General features: G+C 54.2%; 2 protein-coding genes across 7 annotated transcripts in view; both read left to right on the forward strand.

Annotated features, from left to right (window-relative positions):
* SGMS1 (sphingomyelin synthase 1) overlaps window positions 1-10,162 on the forward strand; it is a 134,552-nt gene extending 124,390 nt beyond the window's left edge. For all 6 annotated transcript variants that reach the window (XM_064144994.1, XM_064144995.1, XM_064144998.1 and 3 more), the window contains 3 exons: window positions 2,010-2,163; window positions 4,687-4,853; window positions 6,526-10,162. In XM_064144994.1, coding sequence (XP_064001064.1) covers window positions 2,010-2,163; window positions 4,687-4,853; window positions 6,526-6,705 — 501 coding nt within the window. In that variant the 3' untranslated portion in view covers window positions 6,706-10,162. The remainder of the gene's footprint in view (window positions 1-2,009; window positions 2,164-4,686; window positions 4,854-6,525) is intronic.
* Window positions 10,163-18,758: 8,596 nt separating this feature from the next.
* On the forward strand, window positions 18,759-22,893 carry LOC135176416 (acrosin-like). The gene is made up of 5 exons (XM_064145568.1): window positions 18,759-18,817; window positions 19,976-20,173; window positions 20,565-20,851; window positions 21,471-21,616; window positions 22,378-22,893. Exons 1-5 carry the CDS (start codon window positions 18,759-18,761, stop codon window positions 22,711-22,713), a joined length of 1,026 nt encoding a protein of 341 aa, XP_064001638.1. The 3' UTR covers window positions 22,714-22,893.
* The last annotated feature ends 2,913 nt before the right edge of the window (window positions 22,894-25,806 follow it).

The raw sequence follows: 25,806 nt of genomic DNA on the forward strand, positions 1-25,806 counted from the left end.
GTTGCCCAGGGAGGCTGTGGCTGCCCCCTCCCTGGAGGTGCTGAAGGCCAGGCTGGATGAGGCCCTGAGCAAGCTGTGCTGATGGGAGGTGCCCATGGCAGGGGATTGGATCTGGATTGTCTTTAAGGTGCCTTTCAACTCAGAGCATTTATGATGAAACAGTAACACCTGCTGGAGTTACAGACAATTGTGAAGCATGGGCTCGGGAAACCTTTTAACGTTTTGTAAGGAGCCATTAGCAGGAAATGGTTAATTGCTGCTTCACTGTTTCAATCTGCCAGAAATTAGTGGTTCCCTCTTGCTTCTTAAAGCAAGACTGAGCTTCAAAATCAAAGGAAAACATACTCAGCCTGAAGGACCTGTTTCCTTCTGGCTGCTAAACTGTTGCCGTGGGTTTTAAAACCTCACTAAATGACGTGAGGATGCAGCTCACCTGTAGTGCTGCTCCTTAGAGCGCAGGTTTCCCCTTCCTGATGGGTCCCAGGAACGCTCCAGATGTCCTGCTTGTGCTCATCCCATGGCATCCACTTCCTTTGTGGGCTTAAGACTGACAGAATCACAGCATGGTAGCAGTTGGAAGGGATCTCTGGGGATCATCCAGTACAAGCCTGCTGCTAAAGCAGGGCACCCACGACAGCTTGCCCAGGATCACAGTTGCCAGGGGAGTTTGGTCACTTTGGTTGCCTTTGGATTGTCATCTGTTAACAGCAGGATGAATTAAGTCAAGCATGATTTATTTTGGAGTGCAGTGCCACTGGAACAGAAGGGAAAGCAGATGTTTAGAGAATGTGAGGGCATTGATGCTGGAGCTGGGAATGGTTTCAATCTCTTGCTGCAGATGCATTGTTGGGACTGTTACAGAATGCGTAGGGTTTTCTGAGAGTCATTGTTCATCCACACTGTGTGGATGTGATGTTCAGAGCTACATATACACATGTACACCCATGCAGCAAATAGGATCTGAACTCAATAGCTCTTGTCAAGGGTCAGGGCTGGAATGGGCACCAGCTGAGTGCCAGAGGCTCTCCAGAGGGAAGAGGAAGGAAGAGAGACTGATGCCTCAAAGCTTTTATTGTCCAACCCCCAGCAGGCAGCAGGGACATCTCCAACCAGAGCAGGCTGCACAGGAACACATCCAGGCTGATCTTGAATGTCTCCAGAGATGACCTCAAGCACAGCCCTGGGTAGCCTGTGCCAGTCTCTCCCTATTCTCACTGGGCACAACTCCTTCCTTCCTGCTGTCCAACCTACATCTGCCCTGCTCCACTTCCAAACCCTCGGCCTATCTCCACAGGCCCTTCTGAACAGTCCCTTCCCAGCCTGACTGCAGGTCACCTTCAGATATTGAAGTGCATCTCTAAGGTCTGCCTGGAGCCTTCTCCAGCCTCAACAGCCTGTCTGAAGGTCCCCTACAGATAGTGAAATGTAGCTCTAAGGTCTCTCTGCAGCCTTCTTTTGTTCAGGCTGAACAACCCCAACACTTCCAGCCTGTCACCATAGCAGAGGTTCTCCAGCCCTCTGATCTCTTTGTGATCTCCACTGGACCTTCTCCATCAGGTCCAAGTCCTTCTGTATTGACGGCTCTGTATCTGGACACAGCAGTGCAGGGGAGGTCTGCCCAGAGCAGAGCAGAGGGGCAGGATCTCCTCTCTCCGTCTCTGCCCACACTGCTTTGGATGCAGCCCAGGCTGCTACTGCTCTTCTGGGCTGCCAGTGCCCATTGCTGGCTCCTGCTCAGCTTCTCTGTGGGGCTGCTTTCAATCTCCTCACCCCCTAGCCTGGCTCCAACCTCCTTTCAGGCAGCTGTGGAGAGCTGTGTGTGCTGAGAGCACAGGCAGGAAGTCAGTCCTTTGGGATGTTGCATTTACAGGGGGAAAAACCTTGTGCCTGAAAGCAAAAAGAGCAACTGAAAGACAAAGTTGCTGGCTAGCAGCAGGTCTTTAAACTGCATCAAGTCAGCTCTGGTGTTTCACTGTGGTGTTTTGTGTTGTGTTTTGCTCTTCCCCCAGCTGTTTGGAGACTGGGAATCTCACCTGCGGAGGATCATGAAGCTGATTGCCGGCGGAGGCTTGTCCATCACAGGATCCCACAACATGTGTGGGGACTACCTGTACAGCGGTCACACTGTCATCTTAACTCTCACTTACTTGTTCATCAAAGAGTGTAAGTCCCTTGCTGCCCTCCAGGCATTCTCAACCCCCTGGAGAGCTCCTTGATGGATGAAGAATTCTTCTGTAGTCAAATAGAAGATTCAGATTTATTTCACTGGATTCAGTTAAATAACAATAATAGAACTTGAGCAACCTGCTCTAGGGAGAGGTGTCTCTGCCCGTGGCAGGGGGTTGGAACTGGATGCTCTTTAAGGTCACTTCCATTCTATGATTTTGTGAACTTCAAAGTTCACAAATAGAAGCATTGGGAGAGTGGACAAATCACTGACACACAGAGGTTCAGAGTTTGGTTTCCAAAACATTAGATTTAGAATATAATTGAAACCTTGATGGCAACCTGTCTGGTGAATGGCATTTCAACAGGAGCCCAACAGCACCACGTCCACGTGGAGACAGGTGACAAGAGCTGTCCCTCAAGGGTCTGTACTGGGACACCTGCTCTTCAATACCCTCAGCAATGACAGAGAAAGGGGGACTGAGGCACCCTCGGCAGCTCTGCAGGTGACAGCAGGCTGAGTAGTGTGGTTGGTAAGGATAGGAGGGCATCCAGAGGGACCTGGACAGGCTGCAGAGCTGGGCTGAGGACAGCCTTAGGAGGTGCAGGAAGGCCAAGGACAAGGTCCTGCACCTAGGTATGGGCAAGCCTTGGTATCAATCCAGGCTGGGGGTGATGAGATTGAGAGCAGCCCTGCAGAGAAGGCCTTGGGGGTGCTGGTGGGAGAGAATCACTGACTCACAGAATGTCAGGGGCTGGAAGGGACCTCGAAAGCTCATCCAGACCACCCCCTTGCAGCATGGGCAGAGATGGACAGAGGGGATCCTGTTCCTCTGCTCTGGGCAGACCTCAGCTGCAGTGCTGTGGCCAGATACAGAGCCTTCAACACAGGAAGGATATTGGCCTGATGGAGAAGGTCCAGAGGAGACTACGAAAATGAATAGGGGCTTGGAGCAGCTCTACTATGAGGACAGGCTGAGGGAGCTGGGGATGCTTGGGTTGGAGAAGAGAAGGCTTCAGGGGAACCTTAGAGCTGCCTGCCAGTGCCTGAAAGTGGCTACAAGGAGGATGGAGAGCGACTGTTACCAAAGTCCTGCCGTGACAGGATGAGGGGCAGTGGTTTGAAATGAGAGCAGAGCAGATTTAGATTGGATGTTAGAAGCAAGTTCTGGACCAGGAGGGCAGTGGAACACTACAACAGTTTGTCCAGGGCTGTGGTTGAGGCCCCATACCTCAAGTCATTCAAGATGAGCCTGGATGTATTCCTGTGCAGCCTGCTCTAATTGGAGGTGCCCTTGCTGCCTGCAGAGGGGGTGGACAAGATGCCCTTTGAGGGTCCCTTCCAACCCAGTGCAGTCTGTGCATGTGTGATTGTCTCCCAGTTCAGGCAGTGGTGCACTGTGCAACAGCCAGGCTATGAAGGACACACGTTATTCAAGGCACAGAGAGCAGGTTGCCATCTGCATAGGGGCAGTAATGAAGTACAATTCATTTGGTTTTCCTGGCCAGGTGAAGTGCTCAGCACTGCTGAGGCCACACCTTGAATGCTGGCTTCAGTTGTGGGGCCCTCAATCCCTGAAGGACATTGAGGGGCTGGAGCTGGTGCAGAGAAGAACAACAAAGGTGGGGAAGGGTCTGGAGAAGAGGGCTGGGGAGGAGCAGCTGAGGGAGCTGGGGGTGTGCAGTGTGGAGAAGAGGAGGCTGAGGGGAGATGTCTCCTACACCTTCCTGAAGGAAGATTGAAGCCAGGTGGAAGTTGGTTTCTTCTCTAAAATAACTAGTGACAGGACAAGAGGAAATGGCCTCAGGTTGCACTGGGGTAGGTTTAGGTTGGACATGAGGATCAATGTCTTCCCCTGAAGGGTTGTCAAGGCCTGCCCCAGGCTGCTCAGGGAGGTGGTGAGTCCTCCCATCCCTGAAGGTATTTGTAAGTTCTGTAGGTGTAGTGCTGAGGAACATGGGTTAGAGGTGACCTGGCAGTGCTGGGTTAACGACTTGCTGATCTGAAAGGTCTCTTCCAACCAAAACAATTGCAAGATCAGAGCTTGGGTCTGCTACTCAATGAGTTCACAGGATATTAAGGATTGGAAGGGCCTCTGGAGATCTTCAAGTCCAACTCTCCTGCCAAAGCAGGACCATAGAGTGTCACACAGTACTCATCTTGATGGGTCTTGAAAGTCTCCAGAGAAGCAGACTCTGCAATCTCTCTGGGGAGCCTGTTCCCGTGCTCTGGGGCCCTTAGAGTAAAGAAGTTCTTCCTCATGTTGAGGTGGAACTTCCTGTGCTTTACATCCTGTGCTTTACTTCCTGTGTAGTTTACATCCATTGCCTTTCCATTTGCTAAGGCTCTGACTGCCCCCAGGTCACACCTGAAGGAAAGGATGCTTCTTTTGTGAGCTCAGCAGGCATCATAGTCCCCTCCACAGGACTGCAGCCCAAGTCCTCTGCTCATGGCAGCAAGGTTCTTGTGTGCTGCTGACCAGCTGCTCTGAAGTAACCCTTGCCTCTGCTTCCTTCCAGATTCCCCACGGCGGCTCTGGTGGTACCACTGGCTTTGCTGGGCACTCAGCATGTTAGGGATGTTCTGCATCCTCCTTGCTCATGACCACTACACTGTGGACGTGGTGGTGGCTTACTACATCACTACAAGACTTTTCTGGTGGTATCACACAATGGCCAACCAGCAAGTGAGTTTGTCCCACTCTTTGCTTCTGTGCTTGCTGGCAGGTGGTGGTGTGTGAGGAGCATCTGCGGGAGTAGGAGTGGACTCAGAGGTGCCTTGTGGAGCATCCCTCTCTTGCCCCCCACACTGGGCTTGCAGGACAGAAAGAGGCATCGTTGGCTGAGTACAACCAGGCTGAGGGGCCTGGAGCAGCTCGGTGAGCAGCAAAGGCTGAGAGCCCTGGGGCTGAGAGCCTGCAGAAGAGCAGCCCCAGAGGGCAGCTGAGCAATGCTCAGCAAGAGCTAAAGGAGCTGTGGGGGACGAGAGGCTGGGGCCAGGCTCCTGTCAGTGGTGTCCAGGGCCAGGCCAAGGGGCAGTGGGCACAAAGTGGCATCCAGGAGGTTCCATGTGAACAGGAGGAGAAAGTTGTTTGGTGTGAGGGTGCTGGAGGCCTGGAGCAGGCTGCCCAGAGAGGTTGTGGAATCTCTTTGTCTGGAGAGCTTCCAACTGCCCCTGGGCATTATGCTCCTGGGCAAGCTGTTGTGGGTGCCCTGCTTTAGCAGGGGGGTTGGACTGTCTGATCCCCAGAGGTCCCTTCCAATGCTGGGATGCTGTGTTTGATATCATTCTGTACCCAGACCTTGTAACTGTTGTCATAAAGCACCAGAGTGACCTCCGCACTTGTGGTTTAGTCTGGGTCTGTGTGAGATCATGGTGCCAAATGGTCTTGCCTCCAGTCTGGCAGCTACTGAAGTCAGGATGATCCTGAGTGCTGAGGAGGACTTGCTTCCCAGGGAGCCCTTTGCTTTCCTTTATGGAAAGACACCTGTTTTGCATAACGTGACTCATGAAGTGGCTCAGGGTTGCTTCCCTAGGGTGCTGAGATGTTGGGAAATTCCAAGCCCTGAGCACACATGTAGGTGCTGCTCTGTCCTTCCTGGTGCTGCTCCGTGTGCAGAGGGCTGTGCCTGATCTTCGGCTTCTCGGTAGAAGCCCACTGAGGGCTGAAGTGGGTTAATTTGCTGTGGGTAGAGGGGTGAGTCGATAAGCCTTCTGCTTGCACTTTGTGCTGGATTGATTTAGTGGTAGTTGGATAACTCCCTGGGTTCTCACCCACTTCCTGTGTCTCAGCTGTGGCTTACTTATGGCTGGAGAACCAAAAGGTTGGGTGAGGGCAGCTTGAGAGTGTGTAGTGGGCAGGGTTTGTTACCTCCTCCAGCTGGGTTGAGCCATGCCTTGCGCATTGCTCTGTAGACACCCACGAGACTCCAGTGTGACTCTTGAGCTGCAGGTAATTTCAGAGGTGCTTCTGGAAACAACTGTGCTTTGGACTGGGTTATTTTTCATTCCCAAAGAAGGAGAAACTGAGATTTTGGGCCATTCGTTCTTCTTCTGTGGGACTGTTGACCAGCAGAGGTCTTGGAAACAAGGGCGAGCTTCACTTGGAAGCATTGTCTGCTGTGCTCAGGGAGCTTGTGGAAAAGTAGCTTGGCTTCTCATGATCCTTGTTCATGCAGACCTGTTTAGGAGGTGTTTCTAGGGTTCTGGAAGCAGCTCCAAGCATGATCCACTGGTTGGACTTTATGATCCTAGGGGTCTTTTCCAAGGTGAAGGATTATGTGGCGTGCTGTGAACGGGTGCTAGTGAGCCGTACGCTGTCTTCTAACCCTCCTCTTGTTCTGCTTCTCTTTGCCTAGGTGCTAAAAGAAGCTTCCCAAACTAACCTCCTGGCAAGGGTCTGGTGGTACAAACCCTTCCAGTACTTTGAAAAGAATGTGCAAGGCATTGTACCTCGCTCCTACCACTGGCCCTTTCCCTGGCCAGTGCTGCAGCGGGGCCGGCAGGTGAAATACAGCCGGCTGGTGACCGCCACGTAACGACGGACAGACGGACAGGCGGGCGGGCGGACGGCACGAGCACAGTGGGGAGGACCTGTCCCAGGCGCTCACAACTCCCTCCCAGAAGATGCCATATGAGAAATCAACTGCTCCCTCAACCCCTTTCTTTTACCACTTCCCCTTGACTCAACCTATTGAGTTACCTGGTGAGCACTGTGATCTTTCTTTTTCTCTCCAAAGGATCTGCGTTGGCCAACAATAAAAGAGAACTGAACTTTTCTGGTGCACTGTTAGGACCTTTCTTGTCGGGAGAGCTGGGATTTGCATTCCCCCATCTGCCACCTTCCTTTCTATCTGATGCGACAGCCTCGACAAAAGCTTTTATACCATATCAGTTCTGGTCTTTCCAGTCAATGTCTGGGAAATAAAGCATCTTATTTTCTTGGGAAAACATAACTTTTCATATCTGTTGCCCCAAAGATTGGGCTGTAAGCCATTTTCTAGCCAATGACTCTTAACGAAGGTTTCTTAACCAAACTAAACCTGCCTTGGGTCAAAAGGAGAAATCTTTCTACCTATCGCGCCAGGCCTGCCGCCAGAGGTGAGAGACACAGGGAGGGTTGGGAGAGCTTTGGCTCTGTAGCAGCTGCCGTGATTGTGTCAAGAAGTGCAAGAGCCACAACAACAGAAAAATACAAGGAAAAGAAAAAAGGGGGGAAAATAAAGAGAAAAAGACAAAAAGAGAGGGAAAAAGAGAGAAGAAAGAGAGAAAAAAGAAGAGGAAAAAAGAGAAGAAAAGAGGAAAAAAATTAAAAAGAGGGAAAAAGAAAAAAGAGATAGGAAAAGAGAGGGAAGAAAGAGAAAAGAGACTGAAAGAGAGGAAAAAAAGAAGAGGAAAAAAGGGAAAAAGAGAAGAAAAAGGAAAAAAGAAGAGGAAAAATGATAAAAAGGAAAGAAAATGAAAAAAGGAAAAAAATGATAAAAAGTGATAAAGAGAAAAAAAAATTTTTAAAAGGAAGAGAAATTTTAAAGTATATTATAAACAAAAGAGAGATTAAAATATTGTAAAGTGATTTTCTAAATATTTCCTAACTTTATTTTTCAAACTGTGTATGAAGACAATTTAAAAATGAAAAGCAGAGGAGATTTTTACTTGCCAGAGGACAGCAAGAGGCAACCTGTAGAGAGGCTGCTTCCAAGGAGGGAGAGGGAGAGCTTTGTCCACGTTCCTAGTGCCTTTCTTGTCTCGAGTGTAGGGTCAGTAGGCAGTCTTCAGTGTTTTTTATTTCAAAAAGAAGTATTCCACCAGAGCAGAATTCTATATATACTGTATAATGACTTTATTTTATTTGGAGGGGATTTGAGGGGGGTTGGGTTTTGCATTTCTAGCTAAATTTAACTGGAAATTTGCTTTAGCGCCTCCGAGCCACCACCTGTAGGGAAAAACAAACAGCCTCAACTCTCCCAGCCTGTCCCTCTCCACAGCAGAGGTGCTCCCAAGCCCTCTGATGGTCTTTGTGGCCAGCAGCTCCATGCCTCATTTTGTGGGGAGGACTCCAGAGCTGGCCACAAACAAAGAAGAAAAACAAATGCAAAGAGCCTTATGAGGACAGGCTGAGAGCCCTGGGGCTGTTCAGTCTGGAGAGAAGGTGGCCAAGAGGGGACCTGATCAACATCTATTAAGTGTCTGAAGGCTGGGGGCCAGGAAGGAAGGGGTAGGGACAGCCTCTGCTCACTTGTGCCCTGGCACAGGACAAGGGCAATGGATGTAAACTACAGCACAGGAAGCTCCACCTCAACATGAGGAAGAACTTCTTGACTGTAAGGATCACAGAGTCCTGGCACAGACTGCCCAGAGAGGTTGTGGAGTCTCTGGAGAATTTCCAACCCAGTCTGGTTGTGTTCATGTGCCACCTGAGCTAGATTCTATGGTCCTGCTCTGGCAGGGGCATGGACTCAATGATCTGTGGAGGTCCTTTCCAACCTCTTAACAGCCTGTGATCCTGTGGCCTGACCTGGCTCACACGTTGTGGGTGAGTCAAGCCCAAAGGCATCGCGTGGGTCATCTGCTGGGTGGCTCTGTTTCCCAAAGCCAAACAGCCATGCTTTTTGTACCAATCTTCCCACTGATCACCGAGTGAATGACCCAACCTTTTTGTTGTCCCCTCCATCCCACCTTGTCGCCAAACAACAGAGAGGAGCTGATTTCCTGAAAAACCTCCCGCAGAAGCTGCCTAGAGGAGGGGTTTTTTAGTTCTACCCCTCCCAACCCTGCTGGGGGAAAGGATTCCATCCTTACACTTGCTCAAGGTGCAGAGCAAGAAAAAGTTTGGGGGTGGGTTTTTTGTTTGTTTAGGGGTTGTTTTGGTTTGGTTAAATAAGAGATAACTAAATAACTCTATATATATATATATACATATATGTCCATTCTGTATTTCCCGTGAAGCAGAGTTCTCTTCTGTAGGGTTTATTTTTTCCCTGTGGTGTACTCACGAGGTGATCTTTGTATTGTAAACCAAGAAGGGCGAAGGAGAAAACAAAAAATAAAAGAGGCTTTTGACAAATGGAAGTTTCCTTCATCTTCTTCATCTTCAGTCTCCATGGAAAACTGGCTCAACTCTTTGGTTTTGCTTCCCAAGCCCTGCCTCTTCTGTCCCATCTCGGTTGCACTCATAGGCCATCCAACTCGGACTGTATGGAAACTCTGTTGGTCTGGAATTTGCTGTTTGGGGCAAAACAGTGCCTTATCTGAACTAAATGCTATGCAAACAGATTCTGGTCATGTGGGAGAGGGTGGGAGAAGCCTTCTTGGGAGCCATCACCAGGGCTTGAAAAATCTACCCCCGGCAAAAACCTGCTGGGATGCGGCACGTTGCAGGGCCTGCCACCCATCAGCCCAGTCTGTGTCTGAAATGCCAAAACAGACCCACCCCAGCCAAAAAGGGACATTTCCCTGAGTTTGGGGCACTGAAAGTGGGAGTTCTTCAGTTTATTTTCTTGTTTTTTGGGGGGAGGGGTGTGGTTTATCTCTTCTTCCCTGCCCTGTTCCACAGCCATGGTCAGTTCTTCCCTGGAGAATGGATGGGGTGCAACACCCATATCCTCCTACCTAACTTGTGCTGCTTTGCCTGGCTATTGCTTGGGATGCTGCCCACGACTGACTCAGTCCTCACCATTTCTCTGCCTCCTTGGCCAGAAGAGCATTTCTTAACACCCCAAACCCCTTTGGCAGCAGGACTTGCAGAGCTGCCTGCGAGATGCAGAGGTCAGCTCTGCCTGCTCAGCCTTCACTCACCTGGTTAGCGTTGCAGCTGGGTGGGCAGCAGTGCTTTCCTAACAAAGGCAGAGCCACCCCAGATGTTGCTCCAGAGAATTCCCGCTCCCAGACGTCAAGGCAGGAGTAGATTTTTCAAGGCCTGGCCTCACGCACATCCGAAGCATTGCCATGAGTAAATGTATGGATAAATGCACATGCTATTAAATGGAATCTGCTGAATCCTGCACTCCAGTGTCTGACTTTACTGCATGCACCTTGCTGCACCTGCTCTGCTTCCCTCCCCGGCAGAGCCCTGCTTTGGGGTAAGCACACTACTTCTGGACAGGAGTCTGGGCCGGGAGAGCATTGAGCTCTGGATGCTGCCCAGTCTGGAGGAGGGGCCCAATGGCATACAAATTGCATTGGGTTGGAAGGGAACCTCAAAGGGCATTGTGGACAATGCCTCTGCACTCAGCAGGGATACCTCCAGTTGGAGCAGGCTGCACAGGGACACTTCAGCATCTCCTGGGATGGCCTCAAGCACAGCCCTGGGTCGCCTATGCCAGTCTCTCCTCACCCTCACTGGGCACAACTCCCTCCTGATGTCCAACCTACATCTGCCCTGCTCCTCTTCCAAACCATTGCTCTCAGCCTATCCGCACAGTCCCTTCTAAACAGTCCCTCCCCAGCCTGCCTGCAGGTCCTCTCAGATACTGAAATGCAGCTCTAAGGTCTGCCTGGAGCCTTCCCCAGACTGAACAGCCCCAAACTCTCCCAGCCTGTCCCCATAGCAGAGCTCTTCCAGCCCCACCAGCATTGTCGTGGCCTCCTCTGGTCCTGCTCCAGCAGGTCCCTATCTGTGCTGAAGCCTCTCTTGTATAGCCAAACTGAAGGCTCCAAGCCTCAACAGCCCAAATGCCTGTCCTGTAGCAGAGGACCTCTGATATCTTTGTGATCTCCTCTGGACCCTCTCCATCAGGTCCAAGTCCTTCCTGTGTTGAGGGCTCCATATCTGGATACAGCAGAGCAGGGGAGGTCTGCCCAGAGCAGAGCAGAGGGGCAGGATCTCCTGTCTCCATCTCTGCCCACACTGCTTTGGATGCAGCCCAGGCTGCCACTGCCCTTCTGGGCTGCCAGTGCCCATTGCTGGCTCCTGCCCAGCTTCTCCCCCACCAGCACCCTCAAGGTCTTCTCTGCAGGGCTGCTCCCATCACCCCCAGCCTGGATTGATACCAAGGGTTGCCTAGACCTAGATGCAGGACCTTGCCCTTGGCCTTCCTGCACCTCCTGAGGCTGTCCTCAGCCCAGCTCTGCAGCCTGTCCAGGTCCCTCTGGATGCCATCCCAGCCTTCAGTCTTACCAACCACACCACTCAGCCTGCTGTCACCTGCAGAGCTGCTGAGGGTGCCTCAGTGTCCTTGTCTGTGTTGCTGCTGAAGGTGTTGAAGAGCACTGGTCCCAGTACAGACCCTTGAGGGACAGCTCTTGTCACCTGTCTCCACGTGGGCGTGGTGCTGTTGGGCTCCTGTTATCACAGGTTTGGTCAGCAGGAGCAGGTCAGGGATTGTGCACTGCTGAGGGTGCCAGGTTCAGCTTTGGGTGCTTCACTCCAAGGAGGACATTTGGGGGTTCATTTTGCAGGTCAGTAGGGTTTGCCATGCTTTATAAATGTGTGCCACTGGCGAGTCACCAAGCGCCCAGTGCCCTTTGCCTTGATCCTGCCATGAGCCTCCTGTTCTTAACACATACACCATGAGTCCATTTCCCATGCTGCCCGTTCTGCCTTGAGTGCCTTTACACTGCATGGAGCTGGCAACTCACCTCCCTAATGAGTGGCAGGCACTGCCCCTGCCCACCTCTCTTGAACCCAGCCAAGGGACTAAAAGGGCTTGCCCCGCACTGGCAAGCAGCTACCTACCTGAGCTTAGCCGAGCCCGAGTCTGTTTGGCTCTAGCCGAGTCTAGCAATAGCCTAGCAATGAGCTGTGACATGGGGGCCAGCCCAAGGGCCAACTCCTCTGCTATACAGCACCTGTGAGGAACAAACTCACTGTAAAGTTTAAGTATGAAAGGTTCATTATAGAGCAAAGGCAAACAGTGCAGAGCATGTAACAAAATGGCTGGAGGCACACAGGTGGTAATGCTTACATAGGGTAAGCACTGGAGAGCCTTGCATTAGCTGGACATGTATTCATTGATAGTCTTTTGCATTTCCTAGGCACTACCCCTAAGTTCCCCTACCCCCCACCCCTTTGTCCTTTCCATCAAAACAACAGCTGCTCCTCTTTACCTAGTGACAGAACTGGGGGGAAAGCTGGAGGTGGGGAGAGTCAGCCTGGAGGTGTGGAGGAAGTTGCTGAGCATGAGAGTGGTGAGAGGCTGGACTGGGTTGCCCAGGGAGGTGGTTGAGGCCCCACGGCTGGAGGTGTTTAAGGCCAGGCTGGCTGAGGCTGTGTGCAGCCTGCTCTAGGATAGGGTGTCCCTGCTCATGGCAGGGTCATTGGAACTGACTGATTCTATGATTCTATTCTACAAGCTGAACTTGGCCCTCTTGTCATCACCCTTTGAACATCCATCAGATCCTCCTGGATCCTCCTGACACTCACTGCAGCACCATTATCTTTGGTCATGGACACCCTTGGCAACTCCTAACACCACCCCTGGTACTCCTAACACAACCCCTAGTACTCCTAACACCACCCCTGGCAATGCCTAACACCACCCCTGGTACTCCTAATACCGCCCCTAGTGCTCCTAACACCACCCCTGGTGTGCTAGTTTGAAGCAGGCTAGAATGTTTTGGTGAGAAAAAGCAGATAATTGGCTGTGAAAAGGAAAACAATGGTGATGTCTCCTTCCCTCAGAGTCTCGCTGAGAGGTATGGGAACAAGAAGGGCAAACACTAGATAACACTTCTCGCCATTTTGTCTTCACTTTTTCGGGCTGGGCTTTGACTGAGCTGCATGTCCTTAACCTTGCCTGCCACTAACCTTGCTCCTTAACCTCTTGGCTGCGCCTCTATTTTTCCTTAGGACTGGGGTAAGGTTGAGAGGGGCAGGGGGAAGGTGCAGGGGTGCTTGAGAGCCCCTCCTGGGGACTCAGGTTTCTGGGAGGGGAGTTGTGTTTCTGTATTACCTTTTACCTTGTATATTTTTGTATATTGCTGTATATATTGTAAATAGCTGCTTGTATATTGTGCTAGCTGTAAATAAATAGCTTCATTTATGTTCCCAGAGCCCATCTGAGTCTAGTCTGGGTATTACTAAAGTGTGGGGGGGCGGGGAACACCTAAACCACCACACCTGGCAACTCCTAACGCCACCCCTGGTACTCCTAACACCGCCCCTGGCTACTCCTAACACCGCCCCTGGCTACTCCTAACACCACCCCTGGTACTCCTAACGCCGCCCCTGGCTACTCCTAACACCACCCCTGGTACTCCTAATGCCGCCCCTGGCTACTCCTAACACCACCCCTGGTACTCCTAATGCTGCCCCTAGTACTCCTAACACCACCCCTGGTACTCCTAATGCCGCCCCTGGCTACTCCTAACATCACCCCTGGTACTCCTAATGCCGCCCCTAGTACTCCTAACACCACCCCTGGCAATGCCTAACATCACCCCTGGTACTCCTAACACCTTATTGTGTGAAAGCCACATCTCCAGACATGACACACTTGATCAGTCTGCTCCAGCCCCTAAACCTGGTCCCTGCTTGGCCCAGGTGGTGAGCGCTCCAAGGCAGAGCCAGGGAGGATTGCCTTGTGCCTGTGGATCTGCTCAGGCAGCCGTGCTCGATCTGAGCTATGCAAGCAGCAAGCCACTGTTGATAGAAAAAAACCAAGGATTGCTTTTAAAGGGCCTTACAGACTGTGGCACCCTCACAGACACATTGTGAGGGTGTCTGTGGCAAACCAACAAAGAACCAAAGTTTGCAGAGATGGTTGCTTATAGTAATAACCTGATAATATGCAGACCTAATGTGATGGTTTGGGTGTTCCCTGCCCCCCCCCCCCCCCCCCACTTTGGAAACCACCCAGGCTCGACTCAGTGGCTCTGGAAATTGAATGCAGCTTTATAGTTTCAGCTTAGCACAAGATATAAGCAGGCATTTACAATAGATACAGAAATATACAAGGACAGACAAGTTAAAAAGGTAATACAGAAACACAACAGTCCTCCCAGAAACCTGAGTCCCCAGGAGGGGCTCCCAACCACCCTTCCACCCTGCTCGCACCCCTCTACCTCACCCTAGGCCTTACACTTCAAGGTAGCTTGGAGGGTTGGCCAGGGGGTTTAGGAAGCAGAGGTTAAGTTAGAGAGAGAGGTTCATCCCAAAGCCCAGAGAGAGACTCCCTTATCTATGTTCGTGTTCTTGTTCTTATCCATCTCAGCAAGCCTATGAGCAGCAGATAGCAGCATTGCTTCCTTTTCACAGCCTGTACTCTAATTCTTCTCACCTAAATATCCCAGCTAGGCTCAAACTAGCACAGCTAAACTATGGCTACTGCAGAAGTGTCTGCGGTTACTTACTGGAGATCTGTGATATGTAATCTTGTAAATGCTCAGGCCTGCAGTGACTAAGGAAAGCAGGAAGGAGAGAGGGGAGAAGCAGAGCTATCCTGACATCAGCGTAAAGAAAGGTCTGCTGAGCAGAGATGGAAAAGCCCCTGTGAGGAAGCCTATGTGGGGTGTTCATGGCAGATAACGACTCCAGACCATCAGGGTGGCCTGGAATTGGGGCGAAGAATGGGAAAATAGCTCTGGTAATGAACTCCAAGAAATCCCTGAAATAACCCTACCTCTTAGTATGAATATGCCTGCTCTTGGGACATAAACTGGGGCTTGTGCCAGTGTCCCAGATTGAGAACTATAGGGTTAAAACATCCTCTGGGGACTACAAGACTGTTATTCAATCCCATCACTCTGCTCTCTATGAACTCAGGGCAAGGCCAGCTCGCTCTCCTCTCCTCCCCCTCCTGCCCTGTGTCCAGTGGGAGCCACTTTATTGGACAAATGTGTAAGGAGCAGGCCTGTTTTGGGGCCTCCAGAGCCTTGTGCTTGGGCCTATGGATGATGGAGGTATTGGAGTGGGGGAGGATCGGTGCACTGGGGAGTACAGATTTAACTTTGGGCTGGGGGAAATTCAAGGGGGTTGGCCATGGCTGCTGTATCTGCTTCTGCAATTTCTTTTCTGTACCTCTCCAAATAGAATTCTGAGTTTTTTTCTCCAATTGGAGAGCTTCGCTTCTGTTGGCTCTTTAAAAGCCAGGACAGCCAGCACAGGCTGTGAGGACTGATGGAGCCATCCTGCCTGCACCCAGACATACCTGCTGCAGAACTCCTCAGTTTGCAGGTCACCATCACCACATGGAAGGCCACTGTGCACCTGGGACTGTATTTTAACTCGTTTCTGCTTCTACATAATACTTTTGGATCACAAATATTGAGCCTGTGACCAGTGAATAGATGAACTTTCCCTTCTGAAGTTTTAATGTTTAAGTGGCAGTTTGTGCTGCAAGACTCTCTCAAGTTGTTTACACTTTCTAAACCCTCGCCTGAAACCACTGAAATCCATCTGCTCCTGCACACCTTATGCAGAGACTGCAGAATCTCTCTGACAGAATCCTGTCTGTTAATTGTAAATAGGCTGGGGAGAAATTTTCTTTGTATATTTAATAAACTATTTAATAATTTTTATATCAACCTCATTACAATTCATAGAATCACAGAATCAAGCAGGTCAGAAGAGACCTCCAAGCTCATCCAGCCCAACCTAGCACCCAGCCCTGGCCAATCAACCAGACCATGGCACTAAGTGCCCCAGCCAGGCTTGGCTTCAACACCTCCAGGCACAGCCACTCCACCACCTCCCTGGGCAGCCCATTCCAATGCCAATCACTCTCTCTGACAACAACTTCCTCCTCACATCCAGCCTAGTCCTGCCCTGGCACAGCCTGAGACTGTGTCTCCTTCTTCTGTTGCTGGGTGCCTGGCAGCAGAGCCCAACCCCACTTGGCTACAGCCTCCCTTCAGGGAGCTGCAGACAGCAATGAGCTCTGCCCTGAGCCTCCTCTTCTGCAGGCTGCACACCCCCAGCTCCCTCAGCCTCTCCTCACAGGGCTGTGCTCCAGGCCTCTCCCCAGCCTTGCTGCCCTTCTCCAAACACCTTCCAGCACCTCAACATCTCTCTTGTACTGTGGAGCCCAGCACTGGACACAGCACTCAAGGTGTGGCCTGAGCAGTGCTGAGCACAGGGGCAGAAGAGCCTCCCTTGTCCTGCTGCCCACACTGCTCCTGAGCCAGCCCAGGATGCCATTGGCTCTGCTGCCCACCTGGGCACACTGCTGCCTCATCTTCAGCTCCTTTCTACCAGCAACCCCAGCTCCCTCTCTGTCTGGATGTTCTCAGACACTCTGTCCCCAGCCTGTAGCACCCAGATTCAACCCCCTCCTTAACAAGGTCTCTTCCAAGCAAAACCATTCCATGGTCCTGCAGCCTTGTGAGAGGAAATGGCCCCATCTCTAGCAAGGTCTAAGAAGCAGGCAGGGTTACCCAGCCTGACTGCAGATAGATTTCAGCCATTCAGCCTGGCAAATGGTTGGATGCAGGAACCGGTAGACACTGAGTCTCTTTGTTCATCTTCTGTCCAATTTTTGCCCAGAAGATGCCAGCAGGGGATAGCTTGGAAAGGATCTGACTGATTCTACATTGCTCTTTTTCAGTCTGCAGGCTGAAGGGGTGGGAAAATTTTCCCAGTAATATGGCAGAGGTCTTCTGCTTTGCCCATGCTGCTTGGCTCCTCCTCAGAACTGTGCTTTCTCCATTCCCTTCCTCACTTCAGAGGCTGCTGCTGTGCTTGTTTGAGTAAAACAGCAACTCAGAGGCCAGCAATGACTCTGACCAATGCTGCTTTGGGTGCACATGGAGGTGGTGTGGTCACCAAGGGGTTTGTTTGCCAATAAGTGTGACCTTGTCAGGTGTTGGAGGAGGGGGAAATGGAGAATGGATTAGTGTCGCGGAAGGGTATTCTACCACCTATGCCAATTGTGGTGGAGGGGAGTGTATAGGGTTAACACTCCAGGGGGAGTAACCCTGAACCTGACCCTAGGGGTCTTGACCCCTCCCCAGGGGTGGGTCTGAACACCACCAAGTGATGGTTAGCCCAGTCCCCCTGCCTGTCCCATAAAAGCAGGGATACTTTCTGTTTCTCTGTCTCTGCTTTGCTCTCTGCCTCACTCTCTGCACCTCTCTGCATTTCCCTGCACACCACGTGGCAGACACCAGGCAGACAAAGCCATCACCATCACACACTCGGGTTGTATTTATACATTTTGTATTTTGCTATTTTCCCTTCCCTATCCTTTGTAAACTTCCCTACCTCAGATACCTCTTCTAAGTTGTTGTTAAACTTTTTCCTTTTAACTTCCAAATCGAGTGAAATTGGTTTATTGGGGTGTGCTTAACCTTCCCTCTCTACTTCTAACTCCTTTCTTTTTGGGAAGGGAGGGAGGAGAGGGAAGGGCACTCTACAAATTGTTATTGGTTCTATCAAATTTATTAGAATCTCTGGGAATTTCAATTAGAAACCAGACAGGAAGAAATTAATTGGTGCAAGATAATATCCTATAAAAATATATAAAATTTATTAACTTCAATATTCTGAACTCTACCCCCCCCAACCGCTGAATTTTAATTTTAAAAGGATCTACATGGTTATGAAAGACATTATAGGAATATACCAAACAGTAACTTGTAAATAACTAGCATGTTCAAACTACAAACAGAGAGAGGAGTTTCCCCACAGCAAATACCGCTTGGGGTCTACGTGCTGCTTGCCCAGCAGGTGGGCTGAAGCTCTTTCTGCTCTACTGCAGGAGACAACAGAAATAACAGAGGCATGAAAGCATTTACTCACAAATTCTGATTAATTATCAATCACCCTCCAGGGCTACGTCACAGCCTATGCAAGTGTTCAATCTTCAGGGGAGTCTTTGCCCATGGACTCTGAGGCTGGAATCCTCCCGGCTTCAAGGGAAATGACAGTCTCTGGCCTTGTTCTCCTGGCAAAGGATGCAATCTCTGCCCTTGTCTCCTGGCTTCTTCTGGACGCTCTGTCCAGGGATTCTCAGGCAGGACCTCAGGTGCAGAAGGAGTAGGATGTAACACTGGCCATGCAGGCTGATCACATGCAGACAAGTGGGGTTTGCTTCTGGTAACTGAGTGGCAGTGGCGTGCACCAGGCAATAATAAGGCAGCAGGCATGCAATAGGGTGCACGGCTGCACGGGAGACTAAGCTCCATAGATAAAGTCAGGCAATACAGGATCTAGTCCTGGTAACTCACCACAGTGGTGTGCAAGTGTGCACAGCTGGCTGGGAGACTGTGGGAGATTCTGTGTCCGTAATAACAGCACAGCAAACAGGCATGGAGGCAGGCATACACAACAGGCAGCGCTGGTGAGTCTAAGCCTAATAATGAGCGAGTGAGCGAGCACTTTGTTTACCTGTGTGCCTCTATTTATCCAATGTGGGCTGAGATTAATGGCCCTTTGGACACCAAAATGGCCAATCAGCCTTTGGCAGTCAGCCAAACATACCATAATAGGCAAAAGCCACAGGCCTGGACCTCCCAAATATGGGGATAGCAGCTGGTAAACGTGAGCTGGGCGCATGGGGGCTTACACAAACATGTTTACACCATCAGGAGCCCTGGGCAGGCTAGACTTTATGGCACCAGGTTTGTTATGCCCCCTTTATGCATTTAATGTGTTTACCTCTGGTTTGGGCAGAAAAACATGTCCAGGCAAGGCATAGGTAAACCTATTTTCGGGCCTATGGGCCTCTCCACGACAATTAGCTTGGAGGAATGGCCAGGAGATGATGGGCTGAAAGTGTAAGTGGCTGCAGAAGGGCTTCCTCTGATGCCTACTGAAGGCCTACACAATCTTGGGGTGCTTTTAGAAATGTGGCTAGCAAGTCAAGGGAATTTCTCCCTCCCCTCTGCTCTGCCCTAGTCAGGACACAGATGGAGTCCTGGGTCCAGTTCTGTGCTCCTCAGTTGCAGAGAGACAGAGAATTGCTGGATAGAGTCCAGGGCAGGCTGCAAGGCTGCTGAGGGGCCTGGAGCAGCTCTGTGAGCAGCAGAGGCTGAGAGCCCTGGGGCTGAGAGCCTGCAGAAGAGCAGCCCCAGAGGGCAGCTGAGCAATGCTCAGCAAGAGCTAAAGGAGCTGTGGGGGGCAAGAGGCTGGGGCCAGGCTTTGTCAGTGGTGCCCAGGGCCAGGCCAAGGAGCAGTGGGCACAAAGTGGCATCCAGGAGGTTCCCTGTGAGCAGGAGGAGAAAGTTTTTTGTTGTGAGGGTGCTGGAGGCGTGGAGCAGGCTGCCCAGAGAGGCTGTGGAGTGTCCTTGTGTGGAGAGCTTCCAACTGCCCCTGGGCACTGTGCTCCTGGGCAAGCAGCTGTGGGTGCCCTGCTTTGGCAGGGGGGTTGGGCTGGATGATCCCCAGAGGGCCCTTCCAACCCCTCCATGCTGAGGTTCTGTGATTCTAGGTTGCCCCTTTGCCCAGCACCCTGCACAGCAGCTCTGTGACATCAGCCAGGGAGCTGTGGCAACGAGAGCCCTGCAGGCTCCTGCTCAGTTGCTGACTCTGGTGGCCAGGAGAGCTCAGTCCTTGCTGTGCCCACGCCCAAAGGCAGCCATGACTTTGCTTCACCTCCTTCTCCTGCTGGGCCTGTGCTGGCCTGCACATGGATCTCAGAGCAACTGTGTGTAAGTGTGCCCTGGCTCCGGCAGGGAGCTTGGGCAGCCCTGACGGGTTTCACTCAGGGCTGTCCCTTGTGCCCACACCGCAGCAGCCCAAACGCCACGGGGCAGCCTCAGCTCCTGGCTACTGGCACGGCTGGTCCGGGTGCCTAAAGCAGAGCCAGGTTTGGGTGCCCTCGGGGCGCCCTGGCTCTGCGGCGCATGCCAGGCAGTGCGGGGAGGGCAGGAGGCTGCCCTGCAGCCTGCCCAGCGGCCAGCAGGACACTCCGGGGCTCTGGGTTCTGGTTTCAGAGGCTGTGGACTCCGGCCCATGGCTACCACATCGAGCAAGTCTCGTGTCGTGGGTGGCACCGATGCCCAGCCAGGGGCCTGGCCGTGGATTGTCAGCATCCAGGATGCCCGTGGAAGGGGCTCTGGGCACATCTGCGGAGGGTCCCTCATCACTCCCGAGTGGGTCCTGACGGCAGCTCACTGCTTCGTCAAGTCCAGGTAGGGAGGAGCCGGGCACGGGCATCTCCCCCAGCCATGGCAGCTGCCCTGCCCACAGCACCCCCACCCCGCAGAGCTGCCGCCCCAGGTCCTTGCCCTGCCCCCGGTGCCCGGGCACTGCCCAGCTCTGCGGCCGATCAGCAACCCCAGAAGCACGGAGCCGCTCCGGCCGCAGGAGACCTTTCCGACCACCGAGCGCGGCCGTGGCCGAGCTCCAGGAGAGGGCTGGGGTCGCGCCAGGGCTTCCCGCAAGGGCCAGGGGGCAGGGCAGGCTCCCCGTGCCCGGGCGGTGCCAGGGCAGCGGCAGCCGCCGCAGCGCCGCGCTCCTCTCGGCCGCGGGCAGCCGCGGGCAGGGCAGCGCCGGGCGCGGGGCCGCCGCCGGCCGCCGCTGAGCGCCCCCCGCCCCCCGCAGGGACGTCAGCGAGTGGCGGGTGGTGGCGGGGGTCACGCAGCTGTCCCGGCACGGCCCCGAGACGCAGCAGCGGCAGGTGCGGCGCCTGGTGCTGCACCGCGACTACAGCAGCGTCACCGAGAGCCACGACGTGGCGCTGGTGCAGCTGGACCGGCCCGTCCGCTGCGGGCCCCGCGTCCAGCTGGCCTGCGTGCCCCCGGCGCCCGCCGCCCTGCCCCGGCTCTCCCACTGCTACGTCAGCGGCTGGGGCTCCACCGACGCCAGGGGTGAGCGCCGGGCACCAGGCGGCAGGCGACGCCGAGCGGGGGGCGGCGGCGGCCTGCGGCGGGGCGGGGGCGCTGCGGAGCGGCGGGGGCGGGTCGGGGCCGCGGGGCTGTGGTCCCCGGGGTGAGCCCCAGCCAGGGCGAGTGCCAGGTCCTGCATCCTGCTCACAGCCGCCCCGCGGGGAGCCGCAGGCCTGGGGCGGTGTGGCAGGAAATCTGCCCGCAGAGAAGGGGCCCGGGGGTGCTGGTCAGCAGGAGCCAGAGGTGCGCCCAGCTGGCCGAGAAAGCTGGTGGCATCCTGGCAGCAGAGGGGCGAGAGGCAGAGCCAGGCTGCGGGGACATGGAGACAGCGCTAGAGGGATGGGCACAGGCCACTGCCCGAAGGCAGGCAGGGGAGAAATCGAGAGTCAGTCAGGCTGGAAAAGGCCTTTAAGAGCATCACGTCCAGCCGTGACCCAGCTGCCGTGACCCCTGGAGCGCCACATCCACGGCTTCTCGAACGCCTCCCGGGATGGCAGCTCCATCAGCGCCTGATGCCGAGCCCTCGGGAAGGGGCTGGGCCCCGCAGGGGAGCGGAGCCGGGCAGGGGCTGCTGGCGCTCAGCTCCTTCCTCTGCTCGCAGCCGCAGGCTCGGCGGATGTGCTGCAGGAGGCCAAGGTGCAGCTCATCGACCCCCAGCTGTGCAACAGCAGCCGCTGGTACGCGGGGGCCATCCACGAGCACAACCTGTGCGCAGGCTACCCGCAGGGCGGCATCGACACCTGCCAGGTAGGAGCTGCCGGGGCCGGCTCGGAGCAGGCAGCCCTGAGCAGCAGCCCCGGCAGCTGAGCGCAGCCTTGCCTGCGGCCTGCTGGCCGAGGAGCTGCCGTCAGGAGAGTGTGGCCAGCAGGTGGAGGGAGGTTCTGCTGCGCCTCTGCCCTGCCCTGCTGGAGGATTGTGTCCGGCTCTGGGCTCCCCAGTTCCAGAGGGACAGGAGAGTGCCCAGAAGAGGCCACAAGGACGCTGAAGGGCCTGGAGCAGCTCTGTGAGCAGCAGAGGCTGAGAGCCCTGGGGCTGAGAGCCTGCAGAAGAGCAGCCCCAGAGGGCAGCTGAGCAATGCTCAGCAAGAGCTAAAGGAGCTGTGGGGGGCAAGAGGCTGGGGCCAGGCTCTTGTCAGTGGTGCCCAGGGCCAGGCCAAGGGGCAGTGGGCACAAAGTGGCATCCAGGAGGTTCCATGTGAGCATGGGGAAAAAGTTGTTTGTTGTGAGGGTGCTGGAGGCGTGGAGCAGGCTGCCCAGAGAGGCTGTGGAGTCTCCTTGTCTGGAGACTTTCAAGCCCCATCTGGATGTCTTCCTGTGTGGCCTGCCTTGGGTGATCCTGCTCTGGTGGGGGTGGGGGGCAGGACTTGATGACCTCTGGAGGTCCCTTCCGACCCCTGCCATTCTGTGATCCTGTGCCACAGCTCTGGCAGGTGCTGTGAGGGACAAGGAGAGGCCACAGTGCTGGCAGAGGCCACCAGCACCACCCTAATCCTCTCTCCTCTGCTGCAGGGTGACAGTGGAGGTCCTCTCTCGTGCCAGGACAGGACAGGACCATACTTCTGGTTGGTGGGAGTGACCAGCTGGGGGAAAGGCTGTGCCAGAGCCAGGCATCCTGGTGTCTACACCTCTACACAGCACTTCTACGACTGGATCCTGGCCCAGATGGGGCTATCCACAGAAGCAACAACTCCACCCCCGCCTCAGACGGCCTCCTTCTCCCCCCCCAGCCAGCCACCCGCGGAGCAGGCCTCGGCCGAGCCCTGTCCCTTCCCACGCAAGAAGCTGCAGGAGTTCTTCAGCCTGCTGCAGGAGCTGCTGCAGAAGCTAAGGGGCAGCGAGGCCTGAGCGTGGGGGATGCCAAGGTGGAGACCAGGCTGCGGTGTGCCGCCACCGACTGGTGCCACCGCCGGTGCCTCTGACCCGCAGGCAGCCTCGGCGCCCACCCCTGTCCTGCCCAGGCTGCCAGGAGCACTCCAGTGGTGGCCTTGACCCAGGTTTTGCAATAAAGTGGCAGTGTCCCACTCACCAGGCTTCACCCCCTCAGCCTCCTGCACCAGGCCAGGACTTCAGCAGTTACCTGCCAGCTGTGGCCACCTGGCACGGCATTGCCCCATCGGCACCCTGCACACCTGGTGCTGAGGCAGCAGAGCATGCCCGGGAGACAAGTTGGCTCTCTGAGGCCTTCTGCTGCCTGCCCTAAGCAGCTGTGGGGCAGCACCTTTGGGTCCATTTTCAGCTCACAAAGCCCCCAGTCCTGGTGCCTCTGCAGGGGACTCTGAGGGCAGCTCTTCCCCTGAGCCTGCCCTGTCCTCCTGGGCACCAGGCTGCACACTCAGCTGGCTGCCTTAGGTCTTTCCTCAGCAGCCAGGGTGGCTGAAGGGAGCTCCTGTGCTTTTTGGGAGCCTGCAGGGTGCTGTCCTTCAAGTCACTGCTCTCTGCCCTCCAGGGACCTCCTGTGATGGTCGAGTCCCCATCCCTGGAGGTGTTCAGGAAGCTTGTGGGCATGGCACTTTGAGCCGTGGTTTAATGGCCATGGTGGTCTCTTAGGCTGATGGTTGGACCTGATGCTCTTAGAGAGCTTTTCCAACCCAAACCATTCTACAGTTCTGTGACCTGGCCTGGCTCTGCAGATGCCATGTGAGTGGCTGCCTTCTGCTGCTCTCCCAGGGCTTCCTTGCACTGCACCAAAGCTTCAGAAGGTGGGCTGGGGAAGCAAGGCTGAGACAGGATTGCCAAAGCCATGGAGAATGGTCTGTGGGGTTGAGGGCAGGTGCACCCTTCCCTCAGGAGAGCTGCAAGTTGCCAGACCCTGGCCACACACAACAATGGCCAGCAGGTGCTCTGGGCTAGAGCAGCCACAGAACCCATGGACATGACTCTGCCAGAAGGTGTTGCTGTGGCTGACATAGTGGCATGTCCTGGTGATCTGTGCAGGAAGGTTGGCATTGCTGCCTGTGCTGGGCTTCTTTGGCTGGCACACCTCTGTTTACCTGTCATGGCTGTGACCACACCGGTTCTTCAGCGACAAACAGGGGCACCCTGCCTGCAGTAGGGATGCTCTCTGGTGAGTGTGCTTTGAGAAGGACCAGGAGGCCTGCACAGCCTCATCCCACAAGAGTGTTCAGTGAGATCTGTTGGGGCTGACCCCGGCTTCCACCTCCCCTGCTGCTTGGAGCCCCCAGTCTGGCTGTACAAGAGAGGCTTCAGCACAGACAGGGACCTGCTGGAGCAGGACCAGAGGAGACCACAGCAATGCTGGTGGGGCTGGAAGAGCTCTTCTCTGGGCACAGGCTGGGAGAGTTTGGGGCTGTTCAGTCTGGAGAGGAGAAGGCTCCAGGCAGACCTTAGAGTGGCATTTCAGTACCTGCAGGGGACCTGCAGGCGGACTGGGTATGGACTGTTCAGAAGGGCCTGTGGGGATAGACTGAGGGGCAATGGTTTGGAAGTGGAGCAGGGCAGATGTAGGTTGGACACCAGGAGGGAGTTGTGTCCAGTGAGGGTGGGGAGAGACTGGCACAGGCTACCCAGGGCTGTGCTTGAGGGCATCCTTGGAGACATTCAGGATCAGCCTGGATGTGTCCCTGTGCTCTGGTTGGAGGTGTCCCTGCTGCCTGTAGGGGGTTGGCCAAGATGCCCTTTGAGGGTTCTGGATTCCAGGCCAGACTGTCCTGGACTCTGATCGACCTGATGGGAGTTGAAGGTGATCCTGGTGACTGCAGGGGACACGTGGACTAGATGACTTTTAAAGATCTCCTCCAATCCAAACCATTCTGTATTTGTATGGTTTTATCTGGTGGGCAGCCTCAGTCTGACTAGGGGCAGGCAGCCAGGGGGATGCTTCTGTTTTGAAGGCAGTAACATTATGTGGAGACAAGGAATTGTATTTGACCTGCTGCTGCTGCTTCAGATGATTGATGGCAAAACCTTTTCCATCTGTGGTGAAGATTTAACCCATTTGCATTTTATCTGTGGACAGATTTGAAGCATATGGTCTGGGAAACTTTTTGTTTTCCCATATCTGAACACCAATGGAGTAAACAGCGGCAAAAATTTACCAGGCCTTGGTTGTCCAGAAAAGCAGAAGGGTTCTTGTTCAGATCCCATCCCAGAAGACTCTTCTGGTCATGTTCAATTGACATACCTTCAGTTCAGCTGTCACTCATGATTTGTGCATGACTCTTGAGTTCAGAAACCAGAAGCATCTCTGCTCTGCCACCTGGCTCCTCTGCCCTTCTTGAGCTGCCTGTGCGCACCCCCAGCCATCTTGTCCAGCAGGAAAGTCACCACTTAGCACCACCAGCTGTGATCCCACTCCTGAGAGCAGCTTCCAGCTGGTGGGATCCCTGGCACTTCCACAACATGGCTTGCTGTCTCTTCACAAGCTGCAAGCACCCAACTACCACATCCTGCAAAGGGGATTTAGTCCAGCACCAGTGAGTTTGCAGATGACAGCAAGCTAGGAGCAGGTGTGGAGCTGTTGGAGGGTAGGAGAGCCCTGCAGAGGGACCTGGACAGACTGCATGGGTGGGCAGAGGCCAAGGAGATGAGATTGAACAAGGCCAAGGGCAGGGTTCTGCACTTTGGCCACAACAACCCCAAGCAGCACTACAGGCTGGGGACAGAGTGGCTGAGAGCAGCCAGGCAGAGAGGGAGCTGGGGGTGCTGGTAGAGAGGAGCTGAAGAGGAGGCAGCAGTGTGCCCAGGTGGGCAGCAGAGCCAATGGCATCCTGGGCTGGCTCAGGAGCAGTGTGGCCAGCAGGACAAGGGAGGTTCTTCTGCCCCTGTGCTCAGCACTGCTCAGGCCACACCTTGAGTGCTGTGTCCAGTTCTGGGCTCCTGAATTGAAGAGAGATGTTGAGGTGCTGGAAGGTGTTTGGAGAAGGGCAGCAAGGCTGGGGAGGGGCCTGGAGCACAGCCCTGTGAGGAGAGGCTGAGGGA

The sequence above is a fragment of the Pogoniulus pusillus genome, chromosome 6 (genome assembly GCF_015220805.1).
Source record: "Pogoniulus pusillus isolate bPogPus1 chromosome 6, bPogPus1.pri, whole genome shotgun sequence".
NCBI lineage: Eukaryota > Metazoa > Chordata > Aves > Piciformes > Lybiidae > Pogoniulus > Pogoniulus pusillus.

Bases quoted from the DNA above. Each gene is read 5' to 3' on its own strand.
- LOC135176416 (XM_064145568.1), top strand. From the start codon at position 18,759: ATGGGCCTCTCCACGACAATTAGCTTGGAGGAATGGCCAGGAGATGAT. The intron at 20,852-21,470 runs GTGAGCGCCGGG...CTCTGCTCGCAG, and splicing joins GGGCTCCACCGACGCCAGGG to CCGCAGGCTCGGCGGATGTG. The intron at 21,617-22,377 runs GTAGGAGCTGCC...CCTCTGCTGCAG, and splicing joins GCGGCATCGACACCTGCCAG to GGTGACAGTGGAGGTCCTCT.